General features: G+C 49.9%; 1 protein-coding gene across 1 annotated transcript; it reads right to left on the bottom strand.

Annotated features, from left to right (window-relative positions):
* Nucleotides 1–383: 383 nt before the first annotated feature.
* LOC122380979 lies at nt 384–10183 on the bottom strand. The gene is made up of 12 exons (XM_043364615.1): nt 10073–10183; nt 9387–9648; nt 8861–9030; nt 8433–8608; nt 7939–8089; nt 6808–7011; nt 6219–6425; nt 5874–6002; nt 5449–5577; nt 3628–3738; nt 2814–2970; nt 384–2479 (listed from the first exon to the last, which is right to left on the bottom strand). Exons 1-12 carry the CDS (start codon nt 10101–10103, stop codon nt 1258–1260), a joined length of 2949 nt encoding a protein of 982 aa, XP_043220550.1. The 5' UTR covers nt 10104–10183; the 3' UTR covers nt 384–1257.
* Nucleotides 10184–11917: the final 1734 nt, after the last annotated feature.

Below are 11917 nucleotides of genomic sequence, written 5' to 3'. Positions count from 1 at the left end.
ATATTTTCTCAACGAAAGTCTTACAAATTGATGTTCATCTCACCCTACTTTTTAGGGTCCGCCGGTGGTGTCCGCGCGCCTCTCGACAAACTTCGATTTTGCGGTCAGTTTTACCAAAGATAATTATTTTTTAGGAGGTAAAAATGGCACCATCGGATAGTTTGGAATGTTTTGCACACGATAAGACTACTTTTTACTCAAAAGAAGAGAAAAAATACTTTGAATTTATGCGTGCTAATTCTGAAAAAGGGCCACTGTGCAGCGGCCTATCGTGATTTGTGATATTGGGTGTAAGGTGTTGTTAAAAGCCAGAACGGTCTATTTTATCGTGAACTGTAAACTGTCTCATGTTAGAGCAGTCATGATCGGCATAAACAGACGCATCGAACATAATACTGTATGCATGACAGCATATGAATACAATCGGAAAACGCAGGTCGTATAAAACTTGCCGGTTTCGTTTCCATTAATAGGTTCTGCAAGAAAGCTCAGCGTGCAGGTGTTGCAATACCCAGCAGAAATCGAAGATGTAATTAATTCCTAAATATGTATTGATAATCAAAAGCAGGCGGGACACTCCCCTTTGCTTACGGGTAATAAGCATCAATGCATCCTTATGCCATGTGAAAGCATGCTTAGGATGCAGCATCCAGGACGATGTATAGCAAATCTCAGTAGAAGAAATTGCCTGCCAATCAAGCATAGAACTCCAAGCTAACAAGCAATAGTGTTGCGGAAGCACGGTATTTCCGTGCTCTGTACCTAGTAAATCCATGGGTAATCAAGAAAATAGCATTCGTGTATACCACAGTAGCACCTATCCGCTCATACACAACAGTCTGAATATGCCTTTCAGCGCTGCCACCCACTCGGCTAGTCGCTATAGACACCGCATTAGTGGCTCTCACAGTCTGACATGCCAATAAAGGTCACTTCATCACCGCACGAATACAATTATCCGATCAAAGCACCATACGTCGGTGACATTCACGAGCTTTCGTAGAAGGCAAATGCGAGACAGTCGAGCCGTGGGCTATTGATTAGCCCACGGTGACTACTCGTCGCTCGGTGAGAAGCAGGATCCTGCTGTGATCCGGGGGGAGAGCTGCTCTCAGAGACCAGGCTCGCTGTGGAGGATGGCGAGAGGGACACTGAAGCCAGGTGTATGACCGCGCCGCCCGGTCATTTTGCAGGGAATGGTGACAGAAGCGTGATTCAAGCCATAGGTGCCGATGGAGCTGGGTTGGAAGTTGAAGCTCATGGTGGGGTTGAAGCCAGAGGCGGGGACCGGGGCGGACTTGAATCACATGGCGGGGGGATGGGTAGGCATTTTGGTATGGCTGGGGTTGGAGAACTAGGCGGCGATGATTGAGGTAAGTCTAGTGAGAGAGATTGGGATTGGGGTAGGGAAGTAGAAACAGACAGAGCCGTGGGCAGGATGGAAGGCTCTGAAATTGACACAGCCACATGTGACGATGGAGGTGAGACCGGGGATCTAGAGATACATTGTGATGAATTTAGTTGCAGCGGTGGAGATTTAGAAATGGGCGGAGACTGAGGTGGAGAATGCTGAATAGGCGGGGACTGAGCTAACGAATGGAGACTGGGAGAAGACTGAGATGTGGAATGGGAAATGGCTGGAGACTGGGGTGGAGATTGCGGCCTGGAAGACGACTGAGACGTGGAATGGGAAATAGGTGGGGACTGAGGCGGAGACTGGGTTATGGACGGGGACTTAGATAAGGGCTGGTGCGTGGGAGGTAGCTGGGGTGATGATTGGGAAATGGGAGGTGACAGAGACGGGGGATGAGGAATGGGCGAGTTCGGGGGCAAGTGCTGTGGGATGGGAGGAGACTGGGGCGGGTTGTGGGAAACGCCTGCAGATGAAGGCTGGTACTGAGGGATGATCAGCTTCAGTGGCGGAAGCTGGCGGGAGTTCAGACTCGCCTGCGGCTCCGGGAAGGCGGTGGGGACCGGGGTGGGAGCCGGTGTAGGAGTCGGCGAGGGCGGCGGGTGCCACTGGTAGGGTGGCGGCGGAGACCGCTCGCCTCTGCCGGTCCTCGTCACACTCGGCTCCTCATCCAGCGCCGAGGACAGCACGTCGGCCGACTTGGACCGGGGTATCGAGCCGCGCGGGCGGTGTGCCTGCGACGGCCGCCGCGCGAGCACGCCGCAGCCGCACGCCCCGGCGCACCGGCAGGCGCCGAGGAGCGCGGCGTGCACTGCAAACTCCTCCTTCTCAGGCGGCAGCTGGACGGTCAGCGGAGTCTCCGCTGACGGCGCTGTCTCCTCGGGCGTGCCGGCCATGGCCACAGCGGTGGCCGTGGCCGTGGCCGTGGCGGCGGCGGCGGCGGCGGCGGCGGGGGCGGCGGAGGTCGGGGAGGTAGAACTCGCCCGGGAGTGGGTGTGGTGCCGCAGCCAGTCGCTGAAGTGGTGCAGACTCGGTACCGTGTTGTGTCGCGGCAGTCGGCGGTTACGGCTGGAAACGATCACCGGGTTAGCAGGCAGACTGGACCTCAGACTTCAGATGAGCTCCCTCCACAGGCGCGATATTGGTTTTCAGAAAATGCTTACGTAAGAAACCCCTGACTCAGCACTGGTCAGGGAAGATTTATAGCACAATAGGAGAAGCTACTTTGACTAAAAACACGCCATAACATTGAATTCTGCACCAACGTAACATAGTCTGCCAGGGTAAACTCCATTGTTTTCTTTCTGGCTGGCTCGTTTCTTCAAAGTGAAGAACCAAAGTGTACAAGTGCATTAAGCAACTGGAGAAAGATATCCGCAACAAAAACAGCAGCCTGTGTTACCTGGCCTGTTGCGGCTCAATAGCTTTCCTGAGGTGTTTGCGTTTGCGCTTGCGTCTTTTCTGGACGGTGAAGCAGTGAACGATTTGCTCGTAGTCCGGCGGCGGCTCGTAGTCTGGAGGCTCGTCCGGAGCGGCGCTGACCACCTCCACACTGCTGTCTGTCCGGCCAAGTCACAGTTACAGTCACAGTTACAGTCACAGTCACAGTGTCTGTCCAATCACAGAGTGCGACAGTATCAGTGGTTAGACGACGACTCAAACGGTCAGCGACACGTCCAAGGTGTGCACTGTGCAGAAAATGAGATATATTTCGTGGGGCAAAAATATCATCAGATACGTTGTGCTAGTTATGCACGTTAATGGCTCAGAGAGATTCACAATAGCATATGTTGCATGACCACAAACCTCATCAGCTATCTGGCTGCCGGCTACGCAAACTTTTACCTCAGATGGCCTGTGTCAATTGCTTGTCGCAGAGCTGTCACAACTAGGCTAATTGGTACTTGGTGTCGCGGCTGATTCTCCGTTCAGGAAATGAACATTCTCTTGGCTGAGCCCCATTCAGCATTAATGAGGCTACACATAATAGGTACACCTACTCATCTCTGATTAGCTTGGAGATGATCTGATCAATTAAAAATGACATACTCTCCTCTGATAAGGTTGGAGTTGCTATAGGCATACTCTCACCTTTGATGAGGTTGGAAGTATGATATACTCACCAGTGATGAGGCTGGAGATGACACGTTCAGTACTCACCTCTGATGAACCACTCACCTATGATGATGAGATTGGAGGCTGGAGCCTTTACCCACCTCTGATGAGGTTCGAGATGCTCTGCAGGATGCGGTTCCGAGCCCTCCTCTCCGCCACCCTCCCGTTCGAGTAGATAAAGATGATGGCCGATGTCATGGTGAGCACGATTACTGCAGGACAGCACAAAATGTGAGGTAGACTTAATCAATACACGTACATACCAACGACGTGTTAGAAAATTAGATATTTCATCATTATCAGTACAGGAAATGAGTCTGAAATTTCGAACACCGCGACATTCAGTCCACAAGACGAATATGACACGATTAAACATTTCTGCAGCCTTTTAATTATTTGTAAAACTATCTAGGAAATCATGTTTGGTTTGTACAGACGTTTAGATATGGTCACTACTTACGTAAATTCATACCAAAGTTTCTAATAGTATTTGGAGAAATAATGATTTCTCGTGGAATTATTTCTAACTCGGTGAAAGGCTGGTGCCCAGACCGTGCGGCTGGCGATAAATTGATATAAATAGTCCTTCATCAGAGGCCCGGCTGCAGGAGAATGCAGCAGTTTGTCTTCAAAACCGTGCCACGTGCGGGGAGCACAGGCAAAGTGCACGGAGCTACATGCGCAGAACGCACGCACTGGTAGGAGTGGTCGACATGCGACAGGTGAACCATGTTAAAGCGTTTCGTCATTATCATCGGCGGATGTAAGTACATAGCCGATGTCGATGAACTGTCAAAGAAAATGTGCTACCTAAAGATATATAGGTAGGTATTATGGTAGGTAAAGGTATAGTGATAATGGTAGATAAGGTATTATATATAGGCAGGTAAAGGATAATGTGCTAAAGGAATGTATAGATGATCATGTTTATTTCTTCACATAATGCCCTACGAGAAGCAGAGTTGAGGTAACCACTGAACAGCGTGAGCTCCGCTGCTCCACCTAAGTAATTCATGCCACTACATTTGCTAGGGGCACATCATCATTACATCCCTGCAAGTTCCTGTGTGAATATGTTTGCAACTTTGTGAGCTGTCCATTAGGCTGCATGAAGTTGTCTTTTGGTTACAGCTGTCAACGTATGTTGCGTTGTAAATGCCTAAACCACCCTGACGATAGTCGAGGTAATACATTCATTCATTCATTCATTCATTCATTCATTCATTCATTCATTCATTCGCATATAATGCCTACAAAATGAATAATGATGCTCGGTAAAGTCATTTCAACGTCGCCATCATTTACCGGACACCACACGCGGGCATTGAATATTGTTTGGCCAACCGGAACCAGGCTGAATTTCAGGGACCACATCGCGATTCAGCGCAGGGAACTTTGCTGTTTGCTGGGTCTAAGTTTAAAATGAAATTACTGAACAGTGGCCGATAGGCTAAACGAATCGACTACGTGAACTCTGAACTTCACCATGCATTCGAATGTATGAAAACTTGCCTGCAGTTCGTTCCACCTGGCCCACAATGAACGATCAGCTGAAGCTTCAATAAGAAATATAGTCTTCGATATTTTCATGCAACATCTCGCCTCCCCCTGGTTCCGTTGGTAAATCTACGTCTTCATAGATTCGTCAGCTTAAGCTGTGCGGCGTGTGCACAATAATCAAATGACCTCGGTTTATCTGGCTTCATCGCCAGATAAAGTTGGCCATAAAGCAAGATCTGACTAGACTAGAAAGGAAACAGAGAGGGAGTATGAGAAAAAAAGATAAAAAGAGAGAGAGAGAGAGAGAGAGAGAGAGAGAGAGAGAGAGAGAGAGAGAGGGGGGGGACTGCAGTCTGTATGAAACATGAGAGCTTTTGTTCAGCGTGCACTGTTTTCGTGCATTTTCCTTCTACGTGACTTACTGAGACACATAGCCAGCAGGGAGAGGGTAGCCGATTCCAGAGAGGCCACTGCATGACTCGGGCCCGGGAAGTAGAAGTTTGGAGGACTCAGAGTCCATGTGTCTTCATCCTGCACTCCCAAGCTGTTGGCTGCGGGAGAAGTGCAGGGAGAAGGGGTGGATAGAATGGCCATCACTACAATAGATTATAGAACTTGGTATTTATACTTAAAATTTGATACGTGAATCGAAAAATAGTGTGTATTGATATAACTAATGTTTGAACCGAAGGCCGAAGCATGGTATATTCCGATTGAAGAGCATAAGAAACGTTTCCATTATCATAAGAAATATCGATCTTTTTAACTTAACACAACAAACCCAATTAAAATTAATATACATCCCTGCGTCAGGAGACGCAGGGATGCACACTCACAGCACACTCACATAGCGAGTGTGTGTAGCAGGAGGACTCTTCGTCGGAGCGGTCGGGGCAGTGGGCGAATCCGTCACAGCGCAGGAACAGGGCGATACACCGGCCATCACCACAGCTCATCTCCTGGTGAAGGCCGCAGGCTGCCGGGATGACGGAGCACGGTCAGAGCTGGGTCATAGTCAGAGAGCGGTCACAGTCACAGGCGGACCACAGTCTCAGGAGGATCACAGTCACAGACGGACCACAGTCAGCAGGTCAGCTCAGATCAGGACAAATAAAATGTTTGATGCTTAGTAATGTTAGCGCATTGCGGCAGAACATTCATTGCAATGCAAACGAGTCATTTAGCGTCGTACCTCCATTTCGAAATGATGAATAGACGATAGCCAACTGAGAAGCTGGCCGAAATCCTGCCCGAAGATGCACGTAAAACGCCCGATCAGAGTTGACAACATGTTCAGTATCTGCCTCGTGCCGCTGGTCCATGTCAGACTCGGAGACCAGCGCGACAGTAGCGCCTCTGGTGGTCTGACCGTCAACTATTCTCAGCTGACTTCCCGGCGCTGAAAGAAAGAGGAATAAATCAACAGAGACCGGATAAATCCGGAAAGATTCTTGCTGAAATGCGTAAAGCCGTAGACTGACACTAAAACCCACTTTCCAAAACATCGTCAGAGATTCGCAGAAAGCTACACTTATCGTTCTGGAGTCTCAAACTTCACTCGGAAGTCGCAGTCCATCTCCATTTACCAGGGTATGCTTAAAGGCACCCTGACTCCTCCTGATGCCCCTTACGTCCACAAACCCACCGACCCCAAGAGCAGTCCGCAGGTAGTGCTACGCAATTATTCATATGTTAATTCAACCGTTGTCCTTTTGATTGTTTTCAAACATAACAACTTTGAACTCACACGAAAGTCGTCACCTGTCTGTCATATCACTCACCGAAGTCGCGGAAGGCGAGGAGCCGCAGTGACAGTTTGCCAGCGTGTCCGGCTGGCAGTCGAGAGCGCACTAGCCACACACAGTCGAACCAGACCGTGCCAGACGAGGTCATGTTGAGCATGGTGATGGCCCCACCGGCGCTGACCACCACCCCGCCGCAGTCCGTGCGCGGCGGAGACGGCAGCGCGCCCGTCTCAGACGGAGCTGAAACGGGGAATGTTGGGAAATTTCATCAGCAATATGGTAAGAAAACATGATTATGATTATTTTTGTTTGTTTGTTAGGGGTTTAAGGGACAGAGTGCAGATACGTTCGGCACTCTCTGATAACAAAACTAGTGGCTACTGTTAGCGAATATACGCATGTCGCATATCTTTCCATCCAATCCATTTCTTTCCAGTCCAATCTCAATTCACTCAATCTCTAGCTCGACATAAACGTGTCCCGATACCCTGCTGGTAGTGTTTCATGCTTCCAGACAACAGCCGCGCATTGCATGCACCATCGCACAGCATTGAATTCCCAGCTCAACTCCGGTGGTCGCCATGCAGTAGACTGCGCCGCCGTGCACGACTGTGCTGCGGTACAGTCTACCATCGCAGTATCAAGGCGCCGAAACCTTTCCTACCAAATGCTAGACTCAATAGCTTATCAGTTTTGAGTGAAGGTAAATTGATTCATATAAGAACTTGTTGAAATACAGCACCACGAAGAAAAAACTCGTTTTTCAGCAGTCCAGAGAGTACAGATCAGTCACTTAATGACTTAAAATGTGCAATATACTACCTCGATGCCAACAATATTTTCTTACAAGAAGCAGACACATGCACGAGCGACTTCATTCGAGAGTAGATGATACAAATAATATAAAGAACTGACGTTCCTTCGGTCTGAAAGCCGAGGTGCTAAATTTTCTCCTTAAATCTTGCTGTCAGGTTTTCTGTCACTCCTAAACATGGGGGCAATTCTCTTTGGTGAACTTGGGAGTTGTTCCGAAGCTTCGAATAAATGTAATAAAATACAATTGCGTCGCCAAATATAAGCAAACAAATACCAGATTAACCAAAACCAATTTACCGTCTTTCACGGCAGTTGAAAAGTTCCCCCAGATGACCGTTCCGTCAAACTCACGTATGAAGTCGAACTTTGCGCGGAAGCCGGCGCCCGGCCTGCCGTTGGCGTGAAATCGCAGCGTGACCCAGGACGAGTTGGTTAGGGTGATGGGTGGCCGGAACACGTCACCGCTGTAGGTGGCCACCTTTTGCTCCCGGTCGTCTGTCAACTGACGGGGAGGGAATATTACAGAGGGAAGGAGGGTCGTCACGGAGAGACGGAGGAAGTAACAGAGGGACAGAGGGATGGCACGGAGGGAGGGAGGGAAGTACGGAGAGGAGGCTCACTGAGGACGGAAGGAGGTCACAAGAGGACGGTACACAGTGAATGAGTGCTGTCACACAGTGAAACATGGACGTCATAGAGAGATGGAGGGCGGTAAGCGCTCACATAACATAATAAAAAAGAAATTCAATCAGGCTACGACATCAACAACTGCCTGACTTTATTAGAGATTAGATGAAACAGACAACCGAGACCGCGAGGAGTCAGACACAAGCCAGTCCATTTACCTCCAGCAGAGACCAAGGCGAGACGAAGTAGTCGGTAAACGACAACAGGATGGCAGAGTGGGAGTGCACCTCGGGACGTTTGATCACGTATTCGGCCACATAGTGGGCGGGGTAGGCGACCGGAAACTGAGCCGTCTCTACCACCTCGGACGGATCCGAGAAGATGAAACGGTTCTCTGAAAATCGACGGGGAAATCTGTGGTCAGAAATGGTACACAGAGGGAGTGGTCAGCTGATAAGGCACTTCGAATTGTATTGCCACCGGTCATGGTTTCTAAAAGATAAAGTAATTGCATTTGACGGAGAGCAGCCATTGCATATCAATATTGCACTGAACCGTGGCCTCAAGCTAAGGCAACCAAGACTAACTACAAATGCAATAATACCTTCACAGGGCAGTATCTAATGGATCAAATCAGCTAGCTCACCTCTGGATTCCACCCTGAACAGAACTTCGCCGGAGAGCGTTTCTAGGAAGGAGAGCCGGATATCCAGAGTACGGCCCACAGAGGTCATTGATAGGCCTCCAGCCACTGAGCAGTCTGAGAGACCGGGGTCGTACTGGCGACCCTGCTCCAGCATCTCCAGGTGGTGGCATCTGTCGGAGCAGGAGTCCGGGGAAGGTAAGCGTAAAGCGTGGGCGTTGTCAATAAGTTACCGTCATGCCAATGATGGGACACATGAGATTTAGTCGGTAAAAGGGTTTGATCGTGGTTTGCTGTGTGGAAAGGTTAACACATGCGTCTAGTTCCCCTCGATTTCGGGTTTCCCCATTTTACGGAGCACTTCACAACATGCAAAACTAATCGCAACTTCCCCGATTTTTATCTGTCCGATGATATTCGTAATCAAAGACTCCCGTTGTTTCACTATTTTACGTTATTTTAGTCCTGTCTTTGTCAACTCTTCCAACCTGACCTGACCCACCATGACTCGAGTTGATCTCTCACTTACCTGCACTGATCACGGTGTTCGCAGCCGGTCAGCTGACTGGGCAGCACGGTTAGCTTCAGGTGACAATCCAAACAGGTCACCAAATCAACAGCGCACACTCGGCGGCGCGTGCTATTCGATGATCCTGCCGTCGTCAGTTGGGCAGACATCAGCGCTACATCAGTGACGTATATCAGCCGAGGCGCGCCGCCCGAGCAGAGTGCATCACTGATCTGGGGCTGCAGAGGCGCAGCAAGCACCGGAACGGAGATGGCACTCAGTCCTGTAGGGGAGAGGGGAGAGGGTAATCAGTCCTATGGGAGAATAGGAGAAGTCCTGTGGCGAGAGAAGGGTGAGGACACTCGGTCACTATGTACATAGAAGAGGGGAGCGGGCACTCAGTCATGTAGGGTAGATGGCCGATGGGAAAGGACACTCAGTCCTGGATTTTAGTACATTTTCAGAAAACCATATAACCCAGTTTGTGTACATCATGGAAAATTTATGCGTCTATCCAAGAGAAAGTTGAGCTGCGGTTTACGGCAGCGGAATCGAACACGCCCGTCTAAAGCGGGGCCACTCTACTCAGCACCACTCAACACCACATCCACCGAACCCAGTGGACGACACCGCCTCTATCGACCGCCCCCGTATCTCCAGCGCCTCGCCACTGCCCTCCTCTCTATATAAACCGACCACTCACTCACCAATCAACGCCAAAATCGGGCCACTCCACATCTCTGCCGCGGTCGTCCTCCGCACCGTCCGTGCCACCGCCGCGCCGCCACTGTCCTGACCGGGACCGCCGGACCCACCACATCGCCAAATGGGAAGCCCCTGAGGTGGCCCCGTCGCCGCTGCTCCCCTGACGAGATTACGGTGACCTCAGTAAGGCTGCACCGGCACCGCTGAGGTCGGACACCACCACACTATCGCGCAATTCGGAGAAATGTTGCGTTCGGTTTTTAGGACGTGACGCACGAGGTTATGAGGCTGAATTTCGCCGTAGGTGTGTCTACGAGTGACATGAAGCAGACGTTTTATTAAAAGTTAAAGCAGGTCGTGTCAGTGTCTGATCCAGGCCAGCAGAAATATTGGGTAGTTTACACATTTTGTGCATTTTCGTGCATTTGGAATGGCATCTCCCTAAAGAATCAGGCACTAGCCACCAAATATTATCCCAGTTATGTATAATGGCGTGCTCCTACATTTGCCCATGATAAGTTTGTCGAAAGAATGTACAGTTCGCAACTTGTGTCGTGCATCTACCACGGAAGCCATACGCACAGCTGCTATTACGCACTTATAGCATAATGTCCTTCGTGTCATCAGGCAGCATCCCACATTGACCTTGCCCCGCTTACCGTTTGAAGCGTTCTTCCCGCCGCGCTAGGGCCGGTGAAGTGGGTATAGGCTGTACCGCACTACGTTGCTGCCCTGCGGTACAGTATATGCGGCATGCCGACTGCGAAGCTGAGCCGGCTTATATTATCAGTCTACTACGGTGCTCAGTACTCTGTAGTTCAGCCTCTAATCACGCTGGGCTAAACTGACAGAACCCTCTCCGCCATCGCCTCGCGACAGCATACCTACTGGCTAAGAGTATGTATGTATGTTGTTAGATCAGACGAAGTCCGCAGTTCTTTTTACCAAATGCATCTAATTACCAAACGCATGTTGCCGACTGTAGGATTAGGTTTACTTGTCATCAATTGAGGTCCTCGTCGCCCACCGAAACTACACCGATATATTAGGGGCACTGGCACGTGTGCTGCGGTGCCGATTTGCGCTCTAATCTCCAAGCGTGCTTCCATAACGAAGCACGAAACCCAGACCCGTTTCGTAATGCTTGAGCTGCTGCCAGCTTTTCTCCTGTGACTGTCGAGCTGGATCTTATCCTGGCGCGCGGACTCGTCCTATAATCGTCTGTCACCTGTCACCACTGCAGAGTTTTACGACTATAAGACTTCACTGAAGTTTTAAAGATCATGGCGCATGGTTACCAGCGAGCAAAGTTCTTCGCAGATCAACGGAAAATTCCCAGAGTGAGAGGCACAGCGACCGTCCGTGGTCACACTTATAATAGGCTTATTATACCTCAGAAACCACTGGGCTGGTCGACGAACGATGCCGTTATAGGTTAGTTCTATCCCTTCTACCAGGACTCGGAGTGCTCTCGATGCATGTGGGTGACCAACACTGCACGTGTCACGTGAAAAACTAAGAGACATCAAGTATATATTACCATAAAATGATTCTGCAACTTCTGGGCCGATGTCGCCGCAACTTCTCTTTTTTCGGTGGACACCCGTCGGATGATACATTTTCATGTATCAGGTTGGAGTGCTACTGAAGGTGTGCACATGCAATGATCGCCTCCACATTTCGAGAACGGCTGGGCCGACTCACTCGGGAAGCCTGGAGTCCCCACAGCTCTCCCACTATGCTGCTCTACGCCCCTGGCACTGCCCTTTGGATGTCTTTTGAAGTTATTGTAGTGCCTGATTACAATAATGGCATTTGAAGAGCTCAATTTATAAATATCATAAGAT

The sequence above is a fragment of the Amphibalanus amphitrite genome, unplaced genomic scaffold (genome assembly GCF_019059575.1).
Source record: "Amphibalanus amphitrite isolate SeventyFive unplaced genomic scaffold, NRLGWU_Aamphi_draft 000111F_arrow, whole genome shotgun sequence".
Taxonomy (NCBI): Eukaryota; Metazoa; Arthropoda; class Thecostraca; order Balanomorpha; family Balanidae; genus Amphibalanus; species Amphibalanus amphitrite.
This window is presented reverse-complemented; position numbering and strand designations above follow the sequence as displayed.